General features: G+C 41.8%; 1 protein-coding gene across 1 annotated transcript; it reads left to right on the top strand.

Annotated features, from left to right (window-relative positions):
• The first annotated feature begins 69 nt into the window (after window positions 1-69).
• Window positions 70-12,123, top strand: LOC114245304 (proton-coupled amino acid transporter-like protein pathetic). Its single transcript, XM_028177435.2, is given in 10 exon segments — window positions 70-293; window positions 776-869; window positions 2,886-2,905; window positions 2,908-3,035; window positions 3,591-3,712; window positions 4,522-4,606; window positions 5,252-5,496; window positions 6,623-6,835; window positions 7,889-8,058; window positions 10,712-12,123. Coding segments are annotated over 9 exon segments (1,308 nt in total). The 5' UTR covers window positions 70-293; window positions 776-795; the 3' UTR covers window positions 10,963-12,123.
• Window positions 12,124-18,954: the final 6,831 nt, after the last annotated feature.

The following is an 18,954-nucleotide window of genomic DNA, read 5'->3' as shown; positions in this document are numbered from 1 at the left end:
TGTCACATATATGCAACTACTTAATCTTGGAGCTGACATTTAAAAACGCATTTACTACGAAATTAAACTAGTTGTTCTTAAGTAGCATTGTCGAAGCATTTATGTGTTTTACGAAACGTGAATACAGTAGTAACGCCAAAGAAACATCTACTGAGCGTAGTCGAAGCCTGATATTTGTGCGCGAAGGAAGTATTCTTAGTCAAATATTTGTTTCCATTGGAAAAAATGCCTTAAACTTTAATTATTTAAATACGTTTTCGTATTTATACATTCACAAAAATCACAGAAGCACAGTAAGTTTGTTTTTTGCATATTTAGTGACATCACCTTTTCATTTCAATGATAATTAAATCGAATTCATGCTCAATTCGAAACTCATAACAGATATTCAACTCAAACACATGTCACGAAACAAATTTCAAGATTAAGCAAGTACAGAACCTTGCCAGTAATTGTTTTATAATTTTTTTTTATTGCCCTTCTAGGCAGACGAGCATACGGCCCACCTGACGGTGAGTGGTTACCGTCGCCCATAGACTTCAGCAATGCCTGGGGCAGAGCCAAGCCGCTGCCTACAAATATGTACATTCATCCAAATAAAACACATCGGAACGTAACATAGTTAACTGGCAATGCCATGTTTTTCGAAGCAGTAATTTAGCATTAATGATCAAAACGATTTCTAAAACCGACATATTTAAATGGAATTGGAAGTTTTTTTTACGTAGCGTACCTAATATTCCCTAAATTCTTAATAAATTAATATTTTTATTAGTTAACAAAACGTAACACACAATGGGGGACGTGAAAAAACAACCACACGTTGATTATGATCCATTCGAACATCGTGAAGTTGAAAAACCGAACTCGTAAGTATTTTTTTATTTTTTAAATTATTAAGTTGATAATTTATTTATTGTTTTTTTTTTGTTGTTAAATACAAACTCTTTTCGTAATTTACGTCGATAACGCAAAACAAAATTTTGTAGCGTGCACTCACGAAATGTCCGATAATTTTTTTTTTAATTTCATTACGCAATATTATGTTTGACACAAACAAATAATATTTGCTGGGTGTGAAATAGAAACGTCCTTTATTTTGATTTGTGGAAAACTAAACATTTTAGTAAATAAGAAAAACGTCACAGGTTAGTGGAATCATCCCGGGCGGACTTCCAAAACGCCCTACCACTAGTAATTAAGGAATAAAATGAAATTAATTTTTGGGGGTGTAATTTAGATTCTCCTTCTCGTGTCACTTCTGACAGAGCGATCGTGATCGTCATGTAGTGTTGGAAGGGGCAGACTTTATGCGTCTCACGATGTCCCACCATCTCTCCCTGCTCGAGGCCATTCTACTGCATTCATTTAGGGGACCTCCCACTGCAGTTTTAATTTGGTCGGTCTTTTACCATCAACCCTTCCCTGTAGAACGAGGTGTTCTATGGACCGGCCATCTCGTTGCGAAGCGTGTCCGAAGAAATCCACCATTCGAGACTGTACTATAGCAAATAGACGCAGCTTGATGCCGAGTTCCTGAAGTATCGAGACATTTGTACAAAAGTCGGTCCACGAAACTCCAAGCATTCTTCTCCAGCACCACATTTCCAGAGCGTCTATTTTTTTCCTTTCCACGTCTCGCACGGTCACGTCTCAGCAGCGTATAGAAATATAGAGAATATTAGTGTTCTAACGAGCCTGATCTTTGTGGTTTTAGTTATGTTACTATTTCTCCATACTTTACATATTTAGATTACACGATGCTATTCCTTCATCATAGAAATCGTTTGTAAACATTAACGCTTGTAAGATTCGAACACTATTAAATTAAATCTGATCATTGAACCACATCTATTTATTTGAAAACAGATTACAGCACGATAAGATTAGTTAGTATTAAATCGAAATAATAAAATATATTCACTATCCAGCCTAAGTGTAACCGAACAGATCTAGGTATGGTTTTAATTTTCCTTGGTTGTATTTCTTCAAGCGTTTGTTATTATTTAAAGTAGATTTGCCACTCAAGGTCAAATTAACAGAATTAATTTAAACGAAATGAAGTATAAACAATGCGGTCTATTCATAAAACACCTTTTCTACACATATACAGTTTAATTATGACTTACAATTGATGGTAGGGCGTTTAATGAGCCTATACGGAGTGGTACAATACTCTGTACATATTCTTCTCATTTTTCTAAACCCTACTTATACGAAAATATAACTGAGACTACGACCTCACGCTTATAAGTAGTTATCAGATTGTGATATCTATAAACTCCCTACTGATCAGCGTAGTGTCGAACCCGTCGCTTGCGACGAAGAGCTCGGCGAGTAAATTAACCCTCAGACACAGCCCACTGAGTTTCTCGCCGGATCTTCTCAGTGGGTCGCGTTTCCGATCCGGTAGTAGATTCTGCGAAGCACGGCTCTTGCTAGGATTCGTGTTAGCAACGTCATCAGGTTTGAGCCCCGTGAGCTCACCTACTAGTTAAGGCGACGCTGATATAGCCTCTCAAGACTATCAGCTTGGGTAAGAAAAAAAAGTGTGAGTTTTTTAACGTTCTCGATAGCGTAAAAGTTAGCTCATATTTGTATGGAATGGGATGTTTGCCTACGTTTGCCGCTAGGGGCGCTGTTCCAACTGCATACAAAATTGGGCTAACTTATATTTATTTTATTTTATTAGTGTATATATTTACTTCCTCTACTCGAGCTCTAGGCTCGATTTACTGAGCTCCCGCCCCGACATTATATTTTATTTTATTATATTTTATTTTATTATTATTTATTATATTTATTTATTTCGAATTAATCGTTAGGTATGATATTGATTTTTCGCTAGTATTGAGAATAATCTAATGTCATAATGGGATTTTTAGTGATGTACGATCAACTGCAAATTAATAAAGGCCTCTTTAGGCACAGGAATACTTGCGGGACCTCTGGCCTTCTCAAATGCAGGTTGGGGCGTTGGCCTTATTGGAACACTTTTCATCGGTTTCTTGTGTACTCACTGCATACATATACTTGTAAGTAGCATAAATGTTTTTTTTTGCAGGATGCTCCCTCTCTAAATTGTGTGTTTAATAGCCAACCAAAATAAACCAAACTAACGCACTTAATGGTTAGCAATCATATTACTCATTAACACAATGATACGAGAAAATACAATTTACGGGAACCACATTTTAATTTACATTCAAATCTTTTCGAAACGCTACATCCAGATCATCCTTTCGCGTATCGACCGCGTATTTCACGATTATATTTACAATTTTGTATTTACATTTTATATTTACAAGATTGTATTTACAATTAAATTTCACGTGCACTTATGTAGGTACTGTTACAATTTCGTTATATTTCAAACCCTTTACAATTTTCTCTGTCAACAAAGACTAAGGCACCAGAGAATCCTGCCTTGTTTTTTAAACCTAAAATAACCTCGGTAAAATTTAAATAGTAAATGCGAAACTATACAAATTATACTATGTATTTTGAATCATATCAATATTGTTCACATTGCTTCAATTGTCACTGTATTTATCGAATACTCGCAAATTTCTAAGTCACGAATATTGTAGGTGAAGACATCTCGAGGCTGTTGTATAATCGAGAAGAAACCATTACTGGACTACGCGGAGACATGTCGGTCAGTCTTTGCTAACGGACCGAAGAGTGTGAGAAGGTTTGCTGGAGCTGCTAGGTAATCATGCTAACTTTAACGTAGCTATAGACATTACGTACACTTTGTATGCAGAGACTTTAGAGTCAGAGATGCGCGCTCAGCGGTAGGATAAAAATTAGCATATAATATTGTTTCGTATGACTTCAACAATTTCCGTAAATTCATGGCGATCGGTTTCGTTTCGTGCCTTGACCGTCAATAGGCAAGGGACGGATAGAAACAACACAATCGTGTTTATAACATTAGGATATGTGCGTTAATATAAACATTTTAAGTTCTTCCTGTTCTATCTTAATTTAAAGTCATTATTTCGACTAGATACTTTTTATTGACGTCTTATATTTCGATGGAGCCGGCTGCACGCACGAAAAAACATGACTCGTGCGGCGTTACCTCGCTTTGAGGCGTTCCATTTAAGGCTTGAAGTGCAAGCGAGGGCGCGCAACGAGCGACAAAGAGGCACAATCGGCCTCCGCGTTCGGCAGCGTTCGACATCTGTCTCTCTCCTACTTGAGTGAGCGATGCATCCGCGTGGCCAGCTGCTATACAATAATACATTTACATGTTTTCGTCAAGTATGAAGTTCAGTGAAAAGTGTCACGTTCAACTATCGTCAGTAAACCGACTTTACAGACAACCGTTTTTTATTAGCAAATTTATACTTAAATTAAATTTGTTATAAGTTATAACTTATAACTTTTATTTCACACAAATTAGCTTCATAATAAACGAAGCATATATTCTGTAAATACCTTTATGACTCAACAGGTATAAGGCGCCTATTGATCACGTTTCCGTAATTTATCTGAGTGAATGTTTTGTTTTAGCATTTTTGCAGAATTTGCTCTGTTATCCACATACGTCGGAGTATGCTGCATTTATACAGTACTTATATCGGATTCGATTAAACAGGTCTGTGATGAATCTAAATAAACTAATAATCAAATAACGATTAACAATTTAATAGACGTAGGTTTATCTAAAGATAACGATTCAATGCTTTATAAAGTCGACACGGAAATAATATTATCTCTACAATATACCTCATGGAAAATATATAATTTAGTGTGAAATAACTCGTTCTTTTTATTGCTTAGATGGGTGGACGAGCTTACAGCCCACCTGGTGTTAAGTGGTTACTGGAGCCCATAGACATCTACAACGTAAATGCGCCACCCACCTTGAACTAAACCAATAAACGTTAGATTAAACTATAAAAACAGTTTTAGTTATAAATAAAGAGCATTCGTTTTAATGACACTATTCAGTTTGTTCTTTTTTATTTATTGTTTAGATGAGTGGACGAACTCACAGCCCACCTGGTGTTAAGTGGTTACTGGAGCCCATAGACATCTACAACGTAAATGGGCCACCCACCTTGAGATATAAGTTCTAAGGTCTCAGTATAGTTACAACGGCTGCCCTACCCTTCAAACCGAAAAGCATTACTGGTTCTCGGCAAAAATAGGCAGGGTGGTGGTACCTACCCGTGCGGACTCACAAGAGTCCTAGCACCAGTGAAATTTAATAATTCGTTTAATAATCCTTCATTTTCAGCTTATAGACCACTACGTACCGTCAGTAACGATACCTGTAGAATATTACTGTTTGATACTGCTACTGCCTCTGTGCGTACTTTGTCAGATAAGATACTTAAAGTTTCTGGCTGTGTTTTCAATGATAGCCAATGTCCTACTCGTGGCCACATATGCAATATGTCTCTATTATATTTTCGGAGGTGGAATTTCGTTTGTCGATAAGAAAGTTGCCGGTGATCCGGCAAGATATCCAGCTTTTATTTCGTGAGTATTTACTAATAATACCTTTTTACTATCTTATGAATACAGGTATTTTTTACAAGCAATGTGGGATACGGGCAAGGGCGATCATATTTACCTAATATCGTAGTAAATACCTAATATTTTGGACTTGGTAATAAAAGTAATGATCATTAAGGAAATCATAATTGGGTATAACAGCAACGCTACAAAAAAAACATAATTAGGTATATAATTATCAGCTCATCGTATTGCACTCATACATACCCGACCCAGTAGACCGAATGGTAAACCGTCGACGTCGCCCAAAGCACGTCATTACGGATCCTCCTGATCCATTAACGGTGCTTTTAGGCACCACAAGCACCGGTCACCGTCCTCGTCGAACCCGTCGCTTGCGACGAAGGGTTCGACGAGTGAACTAACCCATAGACACAGCCCACTGAGTTTCTCGCCGGATCTTCTCAGTGGGTCGCGTTTCCGATCCGGTGGTAGATTCTGCGAAGCACTGCTCTTGCTAGGGTCAGTGTTAGCAACTCTCCGGTTGAGCCCCGCGAGCTCACCTACTAACGTTAGGGCGAAGCTGAAATAGCCTCTCAAGGCTATCAGCATAGGTAGGAAAAAAAAAAAAAAAAAAAAAAAATTGCACTCAAATCTTTTAAACACTAATTTCGCAATATCATATTCCGACGGTTTAAATGATAAGAAGAGCATTACGTGTTTTATTATTGTGCTATTTGGGATGCGTTTTAATGACAAAAAAACAAAGTCACGGCTTAAAACACAGCGGTGATATTAAGTCTAGAACTACAACTCCGCTTAGTATTCTAGCACGCTATACTTTTTGCACGTGTTTCAAGTAATATAATGAATAGGAAATATTAAAAATAATTACACACACCACTGGTCGTTTTCACATAATTTTTATTTTGTATTAGTACAATGTTGCGTTCAGATATGTTAAGATAGTAAAAAAATACAAAGTTTCACAATATTTTTCTTTTCTTATCTAAGCATTCATATAATTACAAGGTCAACGTGCAGAAAAAATTTCAATTTGGCTTTGAAATACGTGCACTGATTTTCTCTGCGATGATATATTCAATCACATTTTCACTAAAAACAACAAATACGGTTTTAAATCTTTCAGAACTGTAATATTTGCAATGGAAGGTATTGGAGTAGTGATGCCAGTTGAGAATTCAATGAAGAAACCGCAAAATTTCCTCGGATGTCCTAGTGTGTTGGTCGTAGCGATGTCGACTATTGTATTCCTGTACAGTACACTGGGTTTGTTCGGCTACTTTAGATATGGCGACGTTTTAAGAGGAACCATCACTTTGAATCTACCAACGGAGGAGTGGTACGTCTTAAAAATTATTGGGTTTTTTTCACGTCTCTTCTTATGATATTTTTAAGCACAGTGGCGGATTTGCAGTCTCGACCGCCCTAGGCCCCAAGCCATCAGCCGTCCCTTTCTCAGCATCCACCCTATAGACTACATAATGAAATTACTTTATGCCAACTTTTATCTAAATAGATTTAGAAATTTAAGAAAACAAATTAGTTTTATGCGGTATAAATTGCACCATAAAGTGCAGTCCGCCCGCCATACGTTATAATAAGTTTTTGCTACGATTGGGACCGCCCCTAAATCGGGCCTTTGGGTAAATCCGCTACTGGTTAAGTATGTCGCAATGGATATAGCAAAGCATGTCCCATCTGCTGGTAAGAATTCACTGGAGCATTAGTTCGCCGTGAGCCTGTCAGTCCACTTATTATAAAAGCACGAATGCTGAACGTATTTCATGAGCCCTGAATGGAACGAGAAGGCAGCTAGCATATAAATGCTAACTATTTTTTTCATTTTTACATCGCCATATGTACGCCAATTGTACATTTTTTTTATTTAATGTTCACATGTTTTTTTTTGGTGTACAATAAAGAATACTCTCTCTCTCTCTCTCTCTCTCATATTTGGCTGAACGAGCGCAATGCCTATTTGATGTTAAGAGATTACCCGAGCCCACACCATAATGTGGTGGTATTGCTTACTAGCCTACCGCATTGATCTTCATTGCTTCAAACGAGTTTTGTATTTTGCATGGTTCGAAAGCCTAAGATCAGACTTTAATTGGTCCTATTGCACACAACCTTTCACCAACGCAAGCGTGTGAGGGAAGTCCGGTGATTATTCCCTTCCAAAAAAATAATTAATACGTATTTAGAATTAGAAAGCTTCTCTGCTAGGTACCATATTTTGTATTATTAATAAAATTAAACATTTAAATTTAGCGCTAAGCAGATACGTGTGTGCAATTGTTTTTTTTTTTACAAATTGCTCATACCTCTGTATTTCTTCATTTAGTACCTAATTAATAACTGTCACTGATTAATCTAACGCGTATTTGTACAGGCCCGCGATATTCGCGAAGATCTTCATTGCGCTATCAATATTCTTCACGTACCCTCTACAGTTCTATGTAGTTATCGATATATTCACGAAATATACGAAGCATCACATCAAGGAGAACTACCAGAAGATGGCGCAGGTGGTCGCCAGAACCGTTGGCGTGACGTGCTGCGGTAAGATTATTAGATATATTAACATATTCCTGAAAAGCGTAACTTGGTTCTATTTTTAAACTTTAATTTGATTTTTTTTATTGCGTAGATTGGTGGACGAGTTCACGACGCACCTGGTATTAAGTGGTTACCGGAGCCCATAGACATCTACAACGTAAATGCCGCCACCCACCTTGAGACATGAGTTCTAAGTTCTCAGTATAGTTACAGTAGTTGCCCCACTCTTCAAACCGAAACGCATTACTGCTTCACAGCAGAAATAGGCGGGGTGCTGGTACCTACCCGTGCGGATCCATAAAAGGTCCTACCACCAGTAACCACCAGTTCATTTGTCTTTTCTTGGGGTCTCAACTTCTAAACTATAATTTGGTAAAAATTATTTAAAGAAATTATAGCCTATAAGCAATTGCAACACTGATAGACAAATTGAAATAGTTTTCATTGGGAAATTTGAATTTATGACTCTAAAACCAAGGCTGAATGACACAAAATACCTTTACTACTGATATTTGTAACATCATCAGTCACCTAACAATTACACGTGAGATTCAACACGTTCTATAATGTGGTACACGAATCGAAGGCAAGTAGCAATACCATGCAAAAGTTTGAATAATGCTTTGTTAGATTACACCATACCGGTTATTTATAAATAGATTATGTGGTATTTTAATGCCGTATTGGCATATAAACCTGACACTGGAGGACTTTAAGGTACTTACTGTATGCGCTCAACGATGCATTCGTCTCTTGCAAGATGTACAGATTTGGTATTGCGCCTTATATTATTTGCCCAGCCTTTAGTTTTTCGTGTTTTTTGCGTAATGTGTGGTTTGTTCTAATGCCAGTGCAATGTCAACTGTTAGGCTGATTGATGTTTGGGATACATAGTAGCACATTACCATCCCCTAAGCTGCTACAGGCAACAAGAGTAGTAGTAATGGATGACTTCTTAAAACTAAATATTTTATGAGCTATTTAAGTCAACACAATGTGTCTCTTTATATGTCTAGGCTAGGTTGTAATCAAATAATGTAGGAAAGAAAATACAAGTCATCAAGTCTATCATTTCATACTATTACGTTGTAAATAGTCCTAGCAATATGAAACAATGTACCAAAAAAAGTGACATTGAGAAATATTTGTTTGACCAGATCCAAATCTCATCTGACGTAATATTTGTCGGTGCGTATAACATTATAAAAATATTAGGAAAGGAATTCTGACATCTTGTATGGAAGGTATTTAATTTCTTTGTGTATATTTTTTTGTTAATGCGCCTAGCCCTTTTTCTTTATTGCTTAGATTGATGGACGATCTCACAGCCCACCTGGTGGTACGTGGCTACTGGAGCCCATAGACATCTACAACGTAAATGCGCCACCCACCTTGAGATATAAGTTCTAAGGTCTCAGTATAGTTACAACGGCTACCCCACCCTTCAAACCGAAACGCATTACTGCTTCACGGCAGAAATAGGCAGGACGGTGGTACCTACCCGTGCGGACTCACAAAAGGTCCTACCACCTTCTGCTCCACCATAGCTACATTCTCGCGTGTCTTACTAATCCACTCTTAGTGATTTCAAAAGCTGCTGTGAGTGCAAGTCATCGTATTCAAAACCGCTAAAGAGTTCGATTTGAGCTTTGTCCATAGTATCAGGCACTAAGTTTCTCGCTGGATCTTCTTAGCGCGTCGTGATTTCGATCCGATGGTCGGTGCACTCACGAATTACCTGTCCTTGACTTGTTAGGCCTCTTGGAGCACTCAGGATAATCCCTCTCCCCCCTGGCTGAGCTTCTGAGTTTGCTCGTCTTAACCGGCTATGCGATAAAGTCTTTGGACCATCAGTAATGCGTCAAACATGAAAAATAATTCTCACCATCACTACGGTCGAGTGGAATAAAATAAATACTCATATCATTAAAGTTGCCTTAACAGGACATAAGAAATACATGAATAATTAATTGTAGTAGATATTTGCAAAGTAGCTTCGATACGTGATTTAATTCGAAATAGTCATTTTAGAGTAAAATAATACATAGTCTTTAAATTTTAAACGTTAAGCAACCATAGTTTTAATAGGTATCAGAAACACTAATTTACGCATTACTGACTGCAAATTAGCCTCTAAATGTCGTCTTAGCTAATAGCCGTAAAGCATCCAGCTATTGCAAAATTCAATCCAAATCAGTTTGATTTACTAGAACTATTTTATGTGAAACAAATATTTAGTGATATGTTAGATTTAACATTCAGTTAACGATGAGAATGTTTGTTAATATTTCATCATTTTCCGTATGTGTGCTCCTGTGTATTAAACAAACCTTAGATAGTATAGATAGTTCTAGTAGTAGGTAATAGTATTTATTACTGTGTATCACAAGACTTTGTTAACAATGTCTCAGTGAATAAACAAATAAACAGCGAAACACAAATTCTAAAACTTTTATTTATCTCTGTATACGTAATAAGCAATGCGAGACAATTATCTGATGGACGCTTTATAAACACACATTTCTTTTTTTTGAATTTCGCTTCTCATAGATCTGATTGAATTACAGCCTCACTGATTAAGCTCATGTTTACTGAAAGTAATAGTTAAATAGATTTTTTTTTAATGTTATAATAATATATAACTTTTTCTTTACAGTCGGTATTGGAATAGCATTACCACTGCTAGAACAAATTATCAATATAGTCGGAGCGATTTTCTATTCGATTCTCGGTCTCGTGATTCCTGCTATCGTGGAAACAGTTTTCCGGTGGAACGACCTCGGAAAATTCAAATGGATTCTTTGGAAAAATGTCCTCATTCTTCTCTTCGGCCTCGGAAGTCTCGTGTCAGGATGCACCGTGACAATAATGGACATAATACAAGTACTCAAACAGAAAACTGAGTAATAACGTAAACTACAATGTCACGATCGATGTCAAGTACTGCTCATTACATTACACAGCAATGTCAGCCATATCTCAGAGGAAAAATAAATCGTAGTAGAATTTTCCGTAAAGTGAAGATACTATTTTACTAATAAGGAAACTGCTTAAGCAAATATCGGTAATGATACAGCGTATAGAAAAACGTAAAAAATATGCTTCGTGTAATGATAGAACTCAGAACTGTAGAATGTTTTTCATGTTGGAAAAATGAAAATAAATTTGTACAACTTCATTTCTTAGCAGAAAATTCTATACTATCTACAATTCGAGAGATTAACAAAATGTTCTCAATGTCTTAGTTTGAAATTTTAATTTCATTCCTTTTTTGGCATTCTCGTGCTTCGAAATTATTCAAATGGAACTTGATAGCAATGCGTGACGCTTAGTCATTGTTATTATGTTCCCAAGACTCGGTATCCGCAGTCATACTAATTACTATTGTTTGTATTTTGTTTCACGTTAAAATATATGCAAAAACTGTAAGCTATTAGCTACATACAAAATTAATAAGAAAATGAAGTAATGAAGTTCGAGAAACCCAAATTCAATGTATAAAACTATTTTAAGGTGCAAAACGATTTCATAATTTTAGCTTTGATCCATTGGTACAGATTTTGAATTTGATCAAGATTTAACTTTACATTTTTGTATCAGTGATGACGATGGGCAACGGTAGACACAAACTATCCGGTAGAAGAAATGCTTAACTTCTTTCGACACTGCTGCTCAGTTTTGAGAAAGTCTTAATATCAGCTCGACACACCGGCTTTTCGATTAACTACTAACACTTCTTCAAAACCCAGTAGCAAGAACCTCTCTTCAAATTTCCATAAATAATGTTTGTTTATTTTCAATTCCTATTCGATATTTTCTATTATTCAAATAAAATTTAAATACTAGTGCCACTAATTTCAAAGTAGCTGCTACTAATTTCAAAGTACTGTTGCCTACCACATAGCCTTAACACGAATAGATTAAAACCTAGTATTTGAATTCATAATAAATTATATACTCACATTAAATAAATTACTGACTACTTCATTTTCATATTGTGAAATAAAAACAAAACATTAAATAGAAGAAGTTAGTTTTTAAATGGTCAATAAAATGATTGAAATATGATCGAAGCATTTTGTATTGCCCACCAATCTAGCAACTTAGAGAGAGATAATACACGTTATTACACACCAAAACACAACGAACATTAAAAAAACAATCAAAAAGCAGACATTTGTATAATAGAGAGAGAGAGAGAGAGAGAGAGAATTCTTTATTGTACACCAAAAAACAAATAAACAGTGCGATACATTAAACACAAAAAGTACAATTGGCGGTCTTATCGCTAAGAGCGATCTCTTCCAGACAACCATCAGGTGGACAAGAATCATTTCGTTTCATTTACAGAAATTCTGGAAGATATAAAAATATAGCAAGTATGTTGCGGTGTACTTACTTACTACAAACGATTTATTATTATAGAAAATATATACATGCAATAAACAGATATATACCATACCATATACAACATATACATATAAAATAAATAAACTATTTATAGAATTTAAAAACTTTTACGTACCTATTCGTTTCGCTTTTTTTTATGTATTTTAATAATACGAAAAGTGTAAAGTATTCGGAGCATTGAAAATAATTTAATGACAGTAAAAACAGGAAACTACGATTTCTTGATTCAATGTGATTACTTTTTTACTTGTTTTTCTTATCAGCGTAGATGAAATTTCTAGTTAAATGCCACCATTGAGAATAAGGCATTAGTTTCATTGGAACCGCGTAACAGTAATAAGGACTCAGTGTCGGAACAACGTGCCGTAAATGTGGATGAAAAGGGTAATACCAACTTGTGTCTTAGCAGTATTTAAGATATTAAAGGCTAGGTAAAGAAAAATTATGAAGTCGTCGTGGCCTAAGGGATAAGACGTCCGGTACATTCGTGTTCAGCGATGCACCGGTGTTCAAATCCCAGGCGGGTAACAATTTTTTAATGAAATACGTACTCAACAAACGTTCACGATTGACTTCCACGGTGAAGGATTAACATCGTGTAATAAAAATGAAATCCGCAAAATTATAATTTGCGTTTTTTTTTTTTTTTTTTTTTTTCCTACCTATGCTGATAGCCTTGAGAGGCTATTTCAGCTTCGCCCTAACGTTAGTAGGTGAGCTCGCGGGGCTCAACCGGAGAGTTGCTAACACTGACCCTAGCAAGAGCAGTGCTTCGCAGAATCTACCACCGGATCGGAAACGCGACCCACTGAGAAGATCCGGCGAGAAACTCAGTGGGCTGTGTCTATGGGTTAGTTCGCTCGTCGAACCCTTCGTCGCAAGCGACGGGTTCGACGAGGACGGTGACCGGTGCTTGTGGTGCCTAAAAGCACCGTTAATGGATCAGGAGGATCCGTAATGACGTGCTTTGGGCGACGTCGACGGTTTACCATTCGGTCTACTGGGTCGGGTATGTAATTTCCAGCGGCTACGATGAGAGGGTTCTCATGTCGTGCCGCCTTCTCAAAATGGCGCAGCGATGCCGACTGTAGATACTTACTAAGGGAGTCGAGCTCCAGGTCGTCGTGGAGATCCACATTCCTAAGGAACCAAGGCGCTCCGACGGCTATCCTGCAGAATCGTGATTGAATAACCTGAAGGGATTTCAAGTTGGTGCGGGCTGCGTGAGCGAACACTACGCTTGCATACGTCATGACGGGGCGTATACAAGTTTTGTAGAGAGTTACCTTATTTCGGAGGGACAGTTTGCTTCGACTACAAAGCATTGGATAGAGTCGTCCTAGAATAAACGCGGCGCGGTCGCGTACCGTTTTTATATGGGGACGGAATGTCATCCCTCTGTCGAGGGTGACGCCTAGATATTTGACCTTCGAGACCCACGGAATGGGCTGGCCAAAGAGAGTGATGGGACTAACGGCGGAGGTGTTTGCGCGCCTACTACGGAGTGGGATGCTCGAAGTGATGTTCGGAGGGCGACCCCTTTTGAAGAGCACCGCTGCGCTTTTCGTGGGGTTGATGTCTATTCGCCACTTCCGGAACCACTGTCCCAGGGTGGCTACTGCGATCTGGAGTCGCCGATGAAGCAGCGACATCTTCCTACACGAGTAGTAGATAGCCGTGTCGTCGGCGAAGAGCGCTAGATGGGTCTCCGGAGACCGGGGTATATCATTGATATACAAACTAAATAATAACGGGGAGAGCGCGGAGCCTTGAGGGACTCCGGCGGTCAGTTGACGGGGACGAGAACGAGTTCCCTCTACTCGATATCGAAACGAACGGTTCGACAAGAAGTCTCGTATGATGAGCACGAGTCTGTCTGGCACTCCCATGTTGTACAGTTTATAAATTAAACCGTTGTGCCAGACTTTGTCGAACGCCTTCGCGATGTCGAAGAAGAGGGCGCCGGTCGGGATTTGTTTACGCCTATTTAGTCCTATCAGAATGTGCTCCGTGAGGCGGTGCACTTGTTGTACGCACGAGTGTTTAGAGCGGAATCCGAACTGTTCGTCAATGAGAATTTTGTTCGCGGTAACAAAATCCCAGAGGCGTTTCCTAAGGAGCCGTTCGTAAATTTTTCCTATCGTCGAGAGGAGACTAATCGGACGGTAACTAGAAGTTTCGTTTGTCGGTTTGCCCGGCTTATGTATACCGATAACGTCCGCTTCTTTCCACACCGCGGGAAAGATGCAGTGCGTCATAGCGGCATTTAAAATTGTAGCCAACATTGCTATCAGTTGGACTGGCAAAAATTTTAGCGCGCGGTTGTGGATGCCGTCGGAGCCGGGTGCCTTCCTAGGTTGGAGGTTGTGGATCGCGTCTCTAACTTCGTCAGTGGTAATGGGGGGTAACGCGTCCGAGGGCGGCAGGGAAGCTCTGCGCTCGACCTCCCTGTCGACTAACTCGGTGTGTTCGGGGTCCGCGTGTTGAGTGCTGGTGGTGCACTGCTCTTGCAGTGCATCGGCCAGCAGCTCAGCCTTGTCATCGTCATCGAATGCCGGTGGTTGGCCTGAAGGGCGTACGAGGGGAGGCATAGTAGCGGTAGTTTCGGATTTGAGAGTCCTAGCTAGTCGCCAGTATGCTTGGTGGGAGGGCGCGAGTTGTTCTAAATAACTATGCCAATTATCGTTACGCGCGTCGCTTAAGCGGGAGTGGACTTCGCGTTGTAGACGACGCATCCGAATCCGGTTTGAATGCGTGGGAAGACGATCGTAGGCCCGGATTGCCGCGTTCCTAACTCTTAAGAGATTCCTAAGATCGGGGGACAGTCTGATGCGGTGGAAGCTGTCCTCCACATCGACTTCTTTAGAAGATCTAATGATCGCGGAAGATAAGTGATCGGTAATGATGTTTATGGATTCGACGGTGTTCTCGGGGGATAGATTCGAATCCGGGCCGTAAGGGAGGATTGGCGGAGCGGTGTCGGCTAGGCACGTGCCCAGCTTATTCCAATCCACCATGGTCCTCGTAACAGTGACTGGGTTGTGGGGGCGACCGAGCTGCATAACGACAGGTCGGTGGTCTGAGTCGAGCTCTGACATTGCTTCGATGGAACGCAAGCGCAGAGTTACGTTCCTAAGCAATGCCAGGTCTATAGTGCTCGGACGGAGCGCGATGTTATACGGATAACATGTTGGAGTTGGGGGACCGACTATTTCAAAGGTGAGGTCGTCTATAAACGCGTCGAGACGCCTACCGTTAACGTTAGTACGATGGCAGTTCCACCTAGTGTGGTGGCAATTTAAATCGCCTGCCAGGATGACGGAGTCTCCCATGCCGAACAGTGACTCGATGTCACTGCTCAGAAGGGGCTTGTCCGGGGGGAGATAAACGGATGCGATGACGATCGGCTGGTGTCCCGTCAGCGAGATACGGCACACTGACGCCTCGATATGTGAGAGCGAGGGAGTATCGAGAGGGACAACGTGCAGGGCCCGCCTATAGTAAATGGCAGTCCCGCCTTTGGAGGCGGTGAGTCTGTCATTCCTAACCATGACGTAATTCGCGACTTTCGGGTCGCGACGCGAGGGCTTCAGACAGGTTTCCTGCACTAATAGAATATCTACAAGATTATCGCGGACGAATTCGAAAATTTGATCGCGTTGCCGCGCGAGTCCGTTAGCATTGTAGAATGCTAACGTAAGGGAATACGGTTTTTCTCTACCTTTTTGCGCCATTGGTTACCGGTAAAGATTTTATAACGTACGCGACACGGACTCGTAAACGTCCATGTGATCGAAAGCGGCCGCGAGCCGCTGTTCGGGGGTTACCGACCTACGTATCGCGTCTGCGAACGATCGCAGACGGTCGAAGTTGACCGCGGTGACGAAGTCGCGCACGAGCGCGAAGTCGTTGACGGCAGAGGGTTGCGGGGGACGGAACGCGGGCGCGGGGCGAGGTGCGAGCAGGGGCTGGGGCGCGGGGCGTGTCACGAGCGGGGGCGGGGGTGCGGTTTCCGTTCCCGCCTTCGTATACGGCAGCGGTTTTTTCCACGCCGACACCGTGGGAACTGCAGCCGGCACGAAGGCGGGTTTCGGCACTGAAGGCGCCGAAGTCTTTGGACCGACGGTTCGGGGGGCTGGGTGGGTCGGACGTTTTCGCGGAGCCCTAGGACATCCACGGTAGTTCGCGGGGTGCCCTTGCTTAAGGCATAGGACACAGCTTGGAGGTTCGGTCGCGGTTTCCCTAACACGCGAGCAATCTAGTGTGGCGTGGTCGCCGAGGCACTTTACGCAGCGGGGGCGCGCGTGGCAATTACGAGCCGAGTGGCCGTAAAGCTGACATCGGTAGCACTGCCCGGGAGTGCCACGCTTATGGGGGCTTCGATCGAGATCCCGGATAGGCCGCAAATTGTCGTGAGACATGCGATCTTCTTTTTGGCCTCCGGGGTGGGTTCTAGAGCTACCAGGATCATGTTGTAGGGCTGCTTGCCCCGCCCACTGTGCATCCGGTGCACGCTAACTAACGGGAGGGACTGAGCGGTCAGATCCTCCTTTATGTAATCGATGTCTAACTCCTTAGGGACTCCGCGTATCACTACGCGGAGCTCGCGGTCCTCCTGAAGAGCATAGGTGTGGAAACCTATGTTCTCCTTTCGGAGGTATGAAGAGAGGGCCCTATGGTCGCCCGGCGTTGCGACCTTTATCTGAATCCCATGCGCGACGTTACGCGCATGGGTGTAATTAATTTTGTTGGCCTGAAGGGCCTGAGACACGCGATTCCACGCTGTCTTCTCTTGAAGTATCAGCGGGGGCGGGGCAGCTACTTTAGGAGCGGGCGCGGGCTTGGGACGCGGCGGCGGGGTTACGCGGCGAGCGGAGTCCGACTCCGGTGTCACGACTACCTGCGGACGGGAGGCGGTCGCGGATTTAGTTTGCTTTGTCGTGGAGCTCCGGGACTCCACGGCGCGAGAACGCTTTTTACCGCGCGTTACGGTTTGGAACCCATCCGAGGTTCCAGGCTGAGGGCTTGACGCGGATTCGAAATCCATCTCCGATTCGGTATCGGAGCCTGAACTCGAAACGATCGAGGTCGCGACGGACGAAGCACGCGATGACGTAAACGACGCGGGCGCGGGGGTGGGGGTAGCGTTAGGCGCTATGTGAGCCGCATCGTCGGAACGTGCGCTCGAACTTAATGCGGCGGCGGGGGGCGCGCGGCGTGCCTCCGAGGCACGGTTGAGAAACGCGGCGACGGACGCGGGGGGGGAGGGATTGCCACGAGAGGCCCTATACCTAAGATACTCGGCCCTAATTGTCGGGTACCTTTCCCGGAGGAACCCGACAAAATCACTGTCACTGACACTAACACTTTCACTATTGTCTTCCATGCTTGCTTCGGTCTTCTTGCCCGGGGGGGGGCGGCCCCGGGACTTTTGTTGAACTCGCCGAAAGGCGAGGCCCCGGATAGGATTTGTAACCCCCCTGTGCTGCAGGACAGCAAGGAGCAGGGGGGGGGGAATGCCTATGCCGTGAAAACGGCAATCGGCGGGGAAAAGGAAAGGAACCCGCTCGGGCTGTATAGTGCTACAGCAGGCAGAATCGCGAGCGGGGGTCTAGTCTTGAAAAAGACTGTTGTTTTTGGGAAGGGTTAGGAAATCGCTAGCCTGTGAGTGCCACAGGAAGCTGAACGTAGCGATTGGTTTTGCCTTGAAAAAGGCAGTTGGTAAGGGTGGGTTCGCGGTTACAAAACTTTAGCGCACAAAAATGGACCTCGATACGCAGATCGCAAGCGACCAACGGATCGGCACGTCCGCACTACTGAATTGTACGCACGATGTATTCACGGTCACTACACTGTCGAGCACAACTGTGAGTTCAGAGACGCAGCTCGCAAGCGGGCCACGGATCGGAAAGCACGTCCGCGCACGACCGAGTCGTGAGCGAGAATGTAATTTGCGTAATGACTGGTGGTAGGACCTCTTGTGAGTCCGCGCGAGTAGGTACCAACGCCCTGCCTATTTCTGTCGTGAAGCAGTAATGCGTTTCGGTTTGAAGGTTGGGGCAGCCATTGTAACTATACTGAGACCTTAGAACTTATATCTCAAGGTGGGTGGCGCATTTACGTCGTAGATGTCTATGGGCTCCAGTAACCACTTAACAGCAGGTGGGCTGCGAGCTCGTCCACCCATCTAAGCATTAAAAAAAAAAAAACATGTTAGTATAACCAGGTATAAAAGATGGGTCAATGAAAGAAAAGGAACTCGATGTCACACATTCTTTTGTCCTCTAATCAGGATCATTATTATCGACCCAAATTTACTATTTTTATTACAATTGATTAGATCACTATTCTCAGAATGTTTTCCTGTCAATTAATCAGTCAACGATTTGTTTTAAAAAAAATGTCCGAGCTTTCTCGAATTTAAAAAAGTTTATTTCAAATGGTTCTAAAATACACGCTGCACGGTGTCATAAAGCTAACTGGCATTAC

The sequence above is a fragment of the Bombyx mandarina genome, chromosome 13, assembly GCF_030267445.1.
Source record: "Bombyx mandarina strain Sakado chromosome 13, ASM3026744v2".
Lineage (NCBI taxonomy): Eukaryota > Metazoa > Arthropoda > Insecta > Lepidoptera > Bombycidae > Bombyx > Bombyx mandarina.
The sequence above is the reverse complement of the archived record's forward strand: the minus strand, read 5'-3'. Positions and strand labels throughout refer to the sequence as shown.